The 12,083-nt window shown below is 40.7% G+C and overlaps 1 protein-coding gene across 4 annotated transcripts in view; it reads left to right on the top strand.

The window, feature by feature from the left end:
• Positions 1 to 12,083, top strand: part of TTC3 (tetratricopeptide repeat domain 3) — a 122,142-nt gene that overhangs the window by 96,356 nt on the left and 13,703 nt on the right. For all 4 annotated transcript variants that reach the window (XM_036242245.1, XM_036242249.1, XM_036242247.1 and 1 more), the window contains 4 exons: positions 5,633 to 5,772; positions 9,064 to 9,132; positions 10,075 to 10,171; positions 11,478 to 11,578. In XM_036242245.1, coding sequence (XP_036098138.1) covers positions 5,633 to 5,772; positions 9,064 to 9,132; positions 10,075 to 10,171; positions 11,478 to 11,578 — 407 coding nt within the window. The remainder of the gene's footprint in view (positions 1 to 5,632; positions 5,773 to 9,063; positions 9,133 to 10,074; positions 10,172 to 11,477; positions 11,579 to 12,083) is intronic.

Raw genomic sequence — 12,083 nt, 5'->3', positions numbered from 1 at the left:
TAAGCCTTTTGTTAAACTAACATTTATGGAGCTCATTTTATGTGCCATGCTCAGTTGTAAACTGTATTTATTTATTTAATCTCAAAACAATCCTGGTACACCCTAGTGTTGTCTCCATTTTACTGGCAGGGAAACGGAGGCAGGAGCAGCTAATGAACTTACTCAGAGTCCCGCCAGTCCTAAGTGACAGAACAGTATGTGTCAGGATTCAGATCCCTTACTTTGTCCTCCCTTAAGAGAATATCAGTTTCACAACCAGTGGAGAGCATTCTTCAACACTTGATGAGCAGTGTAGGCGTATCAGGTCGTTGCTGCCATGACAATGCTGAGTAACGAGAACCCACAAAACCTCAGTGACATACACGGAACAATAAACAGTAAGTGTGAGTCTTGGGTTCACTGATCCAGTTGGGCTTGTCTGGGCTGTTTCACCTCTGACTCACCTAGGGCCCTGCTCTTCTGGGTGTGCATGCTCCCATGTCTGGGGTCAGCTGGCTGTGGACTGATGTAGAATGGCCTCGGCTGTGGTGGCTGGGGCACTTAGCTCTCTGCTCCATGTGTCTTTCATCTTTGGAAAGTACTATGGGCAAACAAGGAGGGTCTCCGCAAGCTCTGTTCAAGCCTTTGCAGATACCTGGTCTGCTAATATCTTATTAGGGTAAAGCAAGTCATGTAGCTCAGATTCAAGGGGTGGGGGAAAGAGACTGCCTGTTTGGTGAAGGGAACTGCAAGGTCCCATGACCGGGGTGTAGATATAGGGAGGGCCGAATGATGAAGCTGTAAACCTCATCCTCCACCCAGTAGGTTGCACCATTGATTCCCTAACACTCAGTAACGACCAAGAGCTTAAAAAGCCTTCTGTGATTGCTGCCTGCCTCCATCTTCAGTCTTCTCTCCACCAGTTCTTCGCATTGTGCCTACACTTAGTGAATAACGCTTGTCATGTGATTTTCACTTCTGAACCTTTTCCCAACACTGACCCTTGTGCCTCAAGTGGCCTTCTTCCTTCCCAATCCTGCCTCACTCCCGCTCATCCTTTGGGTCCAGCTCATCACTTCCTTGAGAAAATTTTCCTGTGGATATATGTTTTCATTTCTTTTGGGTGTATACCTAATAGCGAAATTGCTGGATCATATGCTAGCTCCATATTTAACCATTCGAGACACTGCCAGACTGTTCCAAAACAGCTGCGCCCTGTTACATTCCCACCGCCAGTGTGCAGGGGTTCCAGTGTCTCCACATTCTCATTGATGTGTTGCCATCCATCTTTTTGGTTAAAGCCATCTTGATGGGTGTGAAGTGGTATCTTACTTATTTTGGTTTTGATTTGCATTTTCCTAAAGGCGAATGGTGTTGAGCATCTTTTCATGTAGTTATTGTTTATTTTATATCTTCTTTGGAGAAATGTCTATTCCAACCTTTTGCCCCTTTAATAATTGGACTGCTTGTCTTTTTGTTGAATTTTAAGAGTTTTTAAAATATATTCTGGATCCAAGTTGCTTATCAAATTTATTATTTATAAATATTTTCTCCCACCTTTCATATTTGCAATACATGTCTTCCATCTTTATTTTGTGAATTGTCTGGTCACTTTCTTGGTGGTATCATTTGCAGCATAAAAGTTTTAATTTCAGTGTGGTTTGGTTTTTCTTTTTTTTGTTGCTTATGCTTTTGGTATTATCTAAGAAACCATTGTCTATTCCCAGGTCACTAAGATTTACTTCGAAGAATTTTAGAGTTTTAGCTTCTCCATTTAGGTCTATGATCCATTTGGAAGTAATTTTTGTGTGTGGTGTAGTAATTGTCATTTATGCATATATCCCTCACCAAACTGTGATCTCCCTGAGAGTAAGGACTGCTTCTTAGTCTTTGAGCCTCAGTGTTTACACAGGTAGTTCTACGGATGGTATCAAACAATGTGTACTTGACTTCCCGAAGAACTGTGTTCAGTGAACGTGTCTTCATGTTCTGTGTCAGCCTACACCAAAGGACGTCAGGCCTACACACTCTGAAGATGGTGGCTTTATTTATTGCTGGCATGTGGTTGAGGGTATTACCTAGTCTTTCATTTGACAAACATTTATAGAAAGCTCTCCTAGGTGCCAGGCTCTGTGCTGGTGTTCCGGACTTTTATGCAGCAGCACCCTTTTTCTGAGGCCCTAAAGCATGGCTTCTCCCTGCTTTCACTACCTGGGCTTCTCTGTGCAGCAGGCTTATTTTTATTTGAATAGTGAATGATATAGCTCATTGTATTTCCTCTTAGACTTTGTCTGCCAGAAAGTTTTAATGCTGTTTCTAAAGAATGGTTAGCACTTCATGCCATTTATTTTTATATTACTCTCCCTTCTGTTTGTTTTTTTTTTAAATTCTCACCTGAGGTTATTTTTTTCCCATTTATCTTCAGATAGAGTGGGAGGGAAGGAGAAAGAGAAACATCTATGTGAGAGAGACACATCGACTGGTTGCCTCCCGCATGACCCTGACCAGGGCTGGGGACCAAACCGCAACTGAGGTACAGACCAGAATCGAACCCACAACTCTTCGGTCCACGGACTGACACTCTAACCGCTGAGCCAAACCAGCCAGGACTCCCTTCTGGTTTTATTTTATCACTCTTGGCTTTTTATTCTATTTTCTTTACCTACTTAGCACTCTTTTATTTTATCTTTTAAAATTATATTATTTAAGACACCTGAAATATTTTGGAACAAAGTTGAGATTTTTAAAAAGAGATACAGAGCACGGCCAGTGTGGCTTAGTGGTTGAGCGTCGACCCATGCACCAAGAGGTCTTAGGTTTGATTCCCGGTCAGGACACATGCCCAGGTTCTGGACCCAATCCCCAGTGCGGCATGCAGGAGGCGGCCAGTCAGTGTTTTCTCTCATCGATGTTTCTATCTCTCTTTACCCTTCCCTTCCTCTCTCTAAAAATCAATAAAGAAAAAAAATTTTTTTTAAAGAGGTATAGAAACCAAATTTTCTCTAATTGAGAAAAAGATCATCAGAAAGTGTTTATAGTTATGTCTCTAAACTGGTGCATGTAGAGGATGCAGTCATATATGGGCTATTCCTTTTATTCTAATGTTTGAAAGAAAAGGATTCAGAACATTCTCATTCGTTGAGTCAGAGACAAGTGCATGAAAGTTGACCTGGATAGCATTTTAAGGCAGTGGCGTCATTAAAAGGTGGACAGTACAAACAACAGATGAACTCATGCAGCATTAATACTGTGGTTGAGCTATAAGTGTGTGTATTTGTAATACTTCGTGTCTTTTGATAACTGGATTCCTTTAAGTACTTGTTGCCAAGTCGGTTCTCATGCCCCAGTATAACCTTTGCTGGCACATCATCTCCCAGCCAACGGGTTGGATCAGAGATGAAATCATTGGCTTAGAATAGAAGCACGGGATAGGTGAGAAACAAGGTTGGTGTGGCTGCCAGCAGCAAGGCATGCATGTAGACCTTGGTCATAGTAGTAGAAGTGATCCAGGTAGAATAAGGGTTTTGTAAGTAGAGTAGGCATAGTGGTCACCTCAGTCATTGTAATGACTCAGCAATTTCAGGGACTGCAAGGAAAATGTGAGAACATTCCCCATGCTAGAGGGGGTGTCACTGAACTGTCATTGAACTTCTGCTACCCAAGAACAGTTGGCCTGTGCATCTGAAGGTCACTAGAATCAACCTTACAACTGCAACAGGACTCAGAAAGCTTTTTTTTTTTTTAATATGTTTTTATTGATTTTTCTAGAGAAAGATAGAAACATCAGTGTGAGAGAGAAACATGTTTTGGCTGCCTCTTGCATAACCCCCCACTGCGGATCAAGCCCGCAACCCAGGCATGTGCCTTGACCAGGAATCAAACTGGGACCTCTCAGTTCATGGGCTGATGCTCAGTCCACTGAGCCACACCAGCTGGTCATGGGCTCAGAAGTCTTTAAGGACCTGGGCTGGCTAGCAAGTCTGCCTCCCAGGGCCATTGAAAACCAAGTGCTGACAGGAAGACGGGAAGTTGGTGGTGATAGACACGAATCTTTTCAAAACTGTGTCTCAGAGGAAGTTCTTAAATTTCCTCCTCCTGTTCCCTGCACCATGATCTCTGCTCCCAGAACCCCAGCTAAGACTGTTCTTTCTACAGTCAAACAGATGCTCATGGTCTAGAAACTTGCCCTTTTAATACTTGAGACTTCATTTTAATCATTTGCCACTGAAACCATGAGTTTCTTGAAAGAGAGGTGTTGGTCATTTAGCTGATATTTCTTACAAGGTTTTATATAGGGAAATATATTCTAAGTTACAACCAATCTACATGTAAATAGACTTCTGGATCGTAGTGTATTAGTAGGGTGAGAGCTGCCCATATTAGAAAGAGTTGTAAAGGGAAGCAAAACAGAACTGACTTGAGGTGTGCTGGTCTGTGCTAGAATAGCCTGGTAACTCGAAGTATCTATAGTGTGTAGATACTCAGGACTTAGAAGTACGTTGTTCCTTTCGAAGTGGTTATGTTGAACAGCTATTTGAATTCAGTATTTTTATTCCTTTGCTTTATGGTCTTTGTCAAACACTTGTAAATTTCTACTCCATCCCATCAAAATAGTAGCAGAGTCAAAATAATTGAGTTCGTATATATAGTGTCTTGTTTATTCATAGATTTATTTTATTTCTACATCCATATCTAGGTTAATTTTTCTGTTTCCCATGCCTTCTACTCTAGTACACCTTTTGTATTTTTTGGAGGGGGGTTATATAGTTATTTATCCCAAGACAGAAATTTATTTAATCCAGTCATCTTCTGGTTTACATCTCATATCCAGCTGGACTCATGGTCTTATTTATTCTCACCTAAAGTGCCCTTACATCTTTTTGTCATTCCTGCTATTACCACCGTCCTTGCCGTTGTCTCTCACCTGGGCTTCACAGTGAGATTTTAAAAGATTTCCCCTTCCTCTTATCTAGAGTTTTTAACATTAAGGGTTATAACCCATAATGGGCTATGAAATTGGTCTAACACTTTCATGTACCCTTTTACCCATTTCTAAGTCATCTCTGTGTCCTTCAGAGTTATTTTTCCAAAACAAGAATTTCATCATCTCACTGTCCTGCTAAAGAGCCTTCATTGCCTTCCTGCTCTCTGCAGGATCAAGTCCACACTCCTCAACATGGTTTACAAGGCCCTTTATAATTTGAAGTAAAGATGCCTCGGGTGCCATTTCTCCCTGCCTTGCCTTCCATACGTCCACCTTGTACTCTAGCTACATCACACCTCTTACTTTTGTCTGGACATGCCTTAATCTTATCCTTCTGCTTGAAGCCATGCTTGGAGTGGCAGGCTCATCTTTGAAGACCAAGATCGAATATCACTGATTTTGAGAAGCCCTTCTCAAGTACCAGATACCCTGTCATGCCATTGTCTGTTCTTGGTTTGTTTACGTGACGGCCTCACCTCTGCCTGATTCAGCGAGGGCTGGTGAGAGCTTAGGCCAGATAGTGGACGATATCGGCTCAGCCGGGGTAGCTCAACCAGCTGTGATGTGTTCTGCTCACCTGGAGGCAGGGATTAGGCTGGGACGCCACCACAGTTCTTATTCTTTAGGCTCCTTTGTTTTTTAAAGTAAATCTTTCTAAAATGTTTCTAGATCTCAAAAACAGAATTAGATTGGTTCCTCGAAGATTTGAAAAAGGAAATTAAAAAATGGCAACAGGAAAAAAAAGAAGTGTTGGAAAGACTAAAAGCACTGAAGAAGAAAATGAAAAGGGTTTCACAGGCCTCTGAAATGTAAGTAACAATTGAAAGGCAGTGATTTTTACTGTTTTTTTTCCCATTGGGATGGGGTTTTATTATTGTTATTTTAACATTTGACACTCAGTTTCAAACTATGTCAAGTGAATTTAGATACTGTTTCATCTCATTTTAAAGAACATCTGTTGGGGAATTATGTCACCTGAAACTTTTTCTAAAAACCTACCTTGTTTGCAGATAAATAAAGTGAGACTGTGAATTAGCCGTCTGAACACTCACTGCTGTGAACATGACCTTTGACCTTTTAACTGTGGAATGAGCAGGCTAGTCTAGATCTTAAGCAGCTTCTCAGCACTGAGATTCTGTGGTGGTTATTTTGTGATTACTTTCATCTTGAATCCTGAAACCATTAAATTTGGATCTGTAGTATGAAGGATTTGGAAATATATATCGGCACTACAATTGTCAGATGGGCCAAGTTGGTTTCAAGTTTCTCCATGATTAATTCCTAATCCCTCTCTTTCCTAAACAGTGCTGTTTCATATGATCTGCTTCATTTGTAACAAAACACCTGAAATTCGATGGCTTAAATCAGCAGCCATTTTATCTGATCGTGATGGTACAGTCTGGGCTGAGCTCAGCTGGTTCCTCATCTGGCTGTGATCAGCTGGGGCTGGGCTCCGCTGGATGCTGTAGTGTCTTGTTCTCTTTCTCTCCATGCAGTTTCAGAGCTTCTCCCTCTCCATGTGGCCTCTTTCTGTCACTTTTATCTACACTGTCTCTCCATCTGACCTCCAGCAAGGTAGCCAGACGTCTTATGTAGCGGCTGGGGGCTTCCAGGCGTGCAGAGGTGGAAGCTGCCGGGCCTGCTGAAGGTCTGAGCCCAGAGCTGCCGGAGCATCGCTCCCACCACAGTCTCTTGTTTAGGCAGGGTGCGGGCCTTGTCCACACCAAAGAGCATGAACAGTGGGAGGCACGGGTCACTGAGGGCCATTTCACCACTCATCTTTCAAGGCATTTATGCATTTTCCGTTTGCTGTGCCATGTGATCAGATGGCTTTCATTATTCGTCTTGCTAACATCACGTCTGGACGGTTCCTAGGCAGTCCTTAAAAGAAGGGCGAATATGAAACACTGCCTCTGTCATGTCAGAGTTGTTTCATTAGGAACACATTTGCAGAAATGGTAATGTCTGTAAAGCTCTTTATCTCTTAGTAGTCGAGCAGCTTTAGTCTTAATTGCTGTTATCCAAAAATTCAGGAATATTTATATTTAATATGTATTTTATATGCTCAATTTAGACATACTATCAAACTAGACAAAATAAATAAATCTGTTGATGATAAGAAAACATTTTTTTCTCTGCTAGCATAAAAATTAACCATTTCTGCTGGGGAATAAACTTTTTACTGCCTCCCCCACACACACACATTTATATTCATGTATGTGTTTCTTTGCCTTTTTTTTTTTTTTTTTTTTTACCATCCTCACCCGAGGACATTTTTCCATTTTTTACTCAGATAGAGCGGGAAGGAGAGAGAGGAAGAGAGAGAAACATCGATGTGAAAGGGACACATCGAGTGGCCGCCACTCACACAACCCAACCAGGGCCGGGGACAAACTGCAGCCAAGGCACATGCCCTTAGCGGGAACCGAACCTGGGTCTCTGTGGACCGCAGGCCGACGCTCTAACCACTGAGCCAAACCGGCCAGGGCTCTTTGCCTTTTTTTTGTTCATATTTAAAGATAAGCCATAGGCATCTCTCTGCTTCTTATACAGTGATACCTCGGTTCTCGAACGCCTTGACTTTCGACCAAATCGGTATTCGACCAGGAGATTCGAGAAACTTTTGTCTTGGAATCCGAACAAATATTTGGAACTCGAACTTCCGAGATGAGCCGAGTTGAGCCGAATGGCGTTCATTCGGCCCAGCGCGCCTTGCTTGCGTCATCAGTGTGAGTGCAGAGAGAGAGTCACGCTTTGTGGAGAGAGTCACGCTTTACACTGAATTTAACCCTTAGACATACTGTACACTTTTATTTCTTGTTGAGACTTATGTTTTTCTACATATTATATACAAATTAGGCCAGTAAATAGGCATTTTCTGGGGCTTGGAACGAATTAATCCAGTTTCCATTATTTCCTATGGTTTCATTGCTTCGGTTCTCGAACAATTTGGTTCTCGACCGTCCTCCTGGAACGAATTATGTTCGAGAACCGAGGTATCACTGTACTTTCCAAATAAATGCTTTACGGTTAGCTTTTAAAGTAAAATCTTAAGACTTCTTATATTTCCTGAAGAAACTCAAAGGATATGAGGAATGGTTTGATTTTTCTACACTTTATAGATCACACTTGATATTAAAAATGGCTGGGATATAGGGAGCTCCTGGTTGGTGCAGTGGGACAAACCAGCAGCAACTGGAAGACAGCGCAGGCTCCATGAAAGAGCGACGCAGAATGGAGCACTCAGGGAAAAGAGCTTGCAGAAGAAGGGAAATGGCATTTAAATTGGTTGTTAGTGGAAACCTGGGGTTTTCAGCAAGTAGAGATGACTAAAAAGGTGTGTAGGAAAGCATGATGTGGTAGAACTTATTTTCTACAGGGTATTGCTTAGAAGTCAGATTGGCACCCTTTGTTCTGAGGGTGGTCGGACTGCGTGTGTCAGTGTAGGTGGGTGCATGCGTGCTTGTGGGTGCGCACGTGTTGGACTTCAAGTTCTGTTTTACAGAACAGAGGCTGACCCTGGCAGTGTTGCTCAGTTGGTTGGAGCATCATCCTCTACAGCAAAAAGTTGTGGGTTTGAATCCAGTCAGGACACATACCTAGGTTGTGGCACATACAGGAGGGCAACCTATCAATGTTTCTCTCATCGCTCGCTCTCTCTCTCTCTCACTCTCTCCCATCCCCTCCTCTCTCTCTAAAAAAAATTCATAAAAACATATCCTCAGGTGAGGATTAAAAAAAGAATAGAGACTGTTTTGAATGAGAACCCCCGGTCATACGGCACTCCTGCCTCGTGTTGAACCACCCAGAGGTGCTCCTTGAGGTGGACTGAGAGGGTGACATGCACAGCAAGCGTAACTTAGTGGTCAAATAAAAGGGGTGAAATCCAAGATCTGCCCTCCAAGTGTAAAAGGAAAACTTCCAAAAAGGAAAATGGACCCAAATTCTTTGCCTATTTTAAAGATACTAGAAATGAAGCAAAATGTAAAAACTTATAAAGAATTCAAGAATTTTTACATGCATGTGGGTAGAATTTACTCTGGGATCAGGTTTCTAAAAATACCTTGGAAAATTAAAATTTGGTGATTATGCTTTCATAGGTACACCCAGAAACATGATGAAAATGAAAAGGAACATGAATTCCTTCTGGATCAGTCTTCTGAAATCAGGCAAATTAAGCTTAAATTTATTTATATATCTTATACTTTTAATACCAGAAGCACAAGCACACTGGACTTCTAAATAAATTGTTGCTTGTTTGCGTTTTAAATGATTGTTTCTCTTTTATTTGTTTTCTATTTTATTCTTAAATATTTAAATTTTTTATGTAAGTATTTTATGTTATGATGTTTCTACTTTTATTTCACATTGCCGGTTTAAAAAATCTGAATTTATTTTGATTATGACTCTTTTTCCTCGATGAACTTGAAAGTAAATATGTGTTTTAAAAACTTTTATGTTACTTGAAATACCAGTCTCAACTCTACTATGGTAGTTTGTTGCTCTGTAATTATAGGTTACAGAAAGATTTTCATTATGAACCTATAAAAAGTTTCCTTTTAACCTTTATTAATGGAAATAATGTTTTCAGATATTGGTAACCACGTCTCTTCAGGAGTAAGCAGTGGTGGTCACCTGCTCTTCTCATGTTGTTTCATGTGCACATTTCCCTTCACATGTGGTCCATGGCTGCCTTGTTGTAGCTGTTACAAATATAGTCACGGACAACTTTGTGTGGATCATTTTTTTCCTTTGGGTTATTTCCTTATAATATGTGTTAAGGTAGAATTTATGACCCAAAGAATGAGGCATGTTCTATAAAGTTTATTAATATAGCAGATTATATTTCACCTGTGCTCATAAGAATGGTGAACCAGTTTCTCAGCATTCCTACCAGCTCCTCACTTTCCATTTCATATCTTCCTTTGATCATTGGTAAAGCACAAAGAGTGTGTGTGAGGCTGTATTACATAATCAAATATTAGGCAAGAAGTTACTCTAGAAGACATTATGTGTCTTTTTGTGGCATGATTTCAAAGGTAACCTGGCTTTAGACTATGTAATCTCACTGGTTAAATTTTTTTCAGAGTGTTTTTCTTTACTATTTTCAGTAATGCTTTTACAAATGAGAAAATGAAAATAGAAGAGCATATAAAGAAAGGGAAGGAGCAATATGAAGAAATTCTTCAAAGAGCTATGGCTGCAGAGGTGAGCCCAGGCCACAGGGTGATGACAGATAGGGCAGGAGGTCCTTGTTTGCTCGGGGTTTAATTGCATATGAGGCAGAACAGCATTGTTGGAAAGTGCAGAGGCTCAGGGACATTCTGTCACCCTGAATGCTGCCTCCTTGAACAACTACTCTTTCCTTGCCTGTAGGTTCTTAATTGTTTACCCTTATGCTTATGTTGTTACGTAACTGTATTCAGTGCACACCAAGCCTTGTAACCTTTCCTTATTTAACATTATATGTAACTCAGTCATTTTTTATGCTCTCCACTTTGAATGGCTTCATTATATTTAATCAAGACCTATACCATGAAGTAGTCAACCATAAAACATTTGCCAATACTAGAAAAGGAACTTGAAAATCATCCACTTACTAAGAATATACTCTCTCCTCCCCAAAGAAGAATATATACCAATGTCAGTATACTATTTGAAAAGGTAGTAAGACAAAAATAAAAATAATTACCCCTGGCTATATTTTATTTAGTTCCCAAAACGTGGTTGTCTTTGTCTAATTAAGAAGTAAATATTATTTATTGGTATATGTGTTTATGATTATTCTGGGAAAATAAAAAAGGTTTAGCTTATGCGATCTGCAAACAGGAGTCTTTCAATTAAATCTCGACTGTGCAGTTGCTTCTAAGGAAAGGAAGGAAAGTAAAGTCGAAGTATCGTAGTCTGTGGATCCTGTGCTCGCATCTGCATTCCCAAGCTGTTCAGTTCTCGCTCACCACCATCTGGCAAGCAGTTTTGCTGGTGGGTCCTGTCAAGGTTACTGACACCTGGACTGAACTACATTTCCTGCAGTGACCCTTAAAAAAATGGCCAGTTGGCTTGTGAGTTTTAAAACCATGCCCCAGAAGCTTTTGAAGCTGAGCACAGCTTGTCTACAGCCCCTGAATCCAACTGGGTGCAGCCTTGGGTTTGTCTACAGGCCCTAGCCCTCTGCTCACCATGAACAGGCACAAATCACCCCACCAGGGCTATGCACACAGGCAACCTCGCTCTGTGCTTCAGCAGTAAGCCATGTGGGACATTTCATATCTGAGAAAAGTGTCACTAAGGTATAGCATTTTACTGTCATTTTGTTATTCTAGTATCAAATCCAAAGTTTTAATGCATGTTCACCTGAGGGAAATGACAGCATGATCAAGCTCTGGTGATTCTGTCGTAGTGTGTCCTTTAGGGAGAAACTTCAAAGGGGTTTGTAATGTTTAAGTTTTAATGACTCAAAATAGTGTATTTTTCCAGTTTTAAAATACTTAAATGTTTTCTAATCTAATGATAGGTATCTGTGCTTGAAAACGGGAGGGAGATGGAAACATATAAGTTACGGATCATGGAATCACAAGCAGAAGGGTATCTGAAGAACCTGAAACAATTGAGCAGGTACCGTGTAGCATTATGAGTATATTTCCCAGCATGTCATTTAGTAAATGAAAGTTGCAGGTGGTTTGAGAAAAAAATTTTATATTAGGCAGAACCATTTTATTTTTTTTAATTTTTTAATCCTTACCTGAGGACACTTTTTCCATTTTTGTTCGGGTAGAGTGGGAGGGAGAGGAAGAGAGAGAGAGAGAGAGAGAGAAACATCAACTGGTTGCCTCCTGCACAACCCCAACCAGGGCCGTGGACGAATTGCAACTGAGGTACGTGCCCTTGACCAGAATTGAACCCGCAATTCATTGGTCCGTGGGCCCATGCTGTAACTGCCGAGCCAAACCGGCCAGGGCACCATTTTATTTTTAATAGTTACACAATTAATATATGTTCAGTTGTAGAAAAATCAAAACGTACAAACAAAAGCAATAAAAATTATTCATAATTCTAAATTGAGCTATAACTAGTTGGTATTTTGGCATAAATTCATTAATTAGTTGGAAAAAATGAAAAT

The sequence above is a fragment of the Molossus molossus genome, unplaced genomic scaffold (assembly GCF_014108415.1).
Source record: "Molossus molossus isolate mMolMol1 unplaced genomic scaffold, mMolMol1.p scaffold_m16_p_5, whole genome shotgun sequence".
Taxonomy (NCBI): domain Eukaryota; kingdom Metazoa; phylum Chordata; class Mammalia; order Chiroptera; family Molossidae; genus Molossus; species Molossus molossus.
The sequence above is the reverse complement of the archived record's forward strand: the minus strand, read 5'-3'. Positions and strand labels throughout refer to the sequence as shown.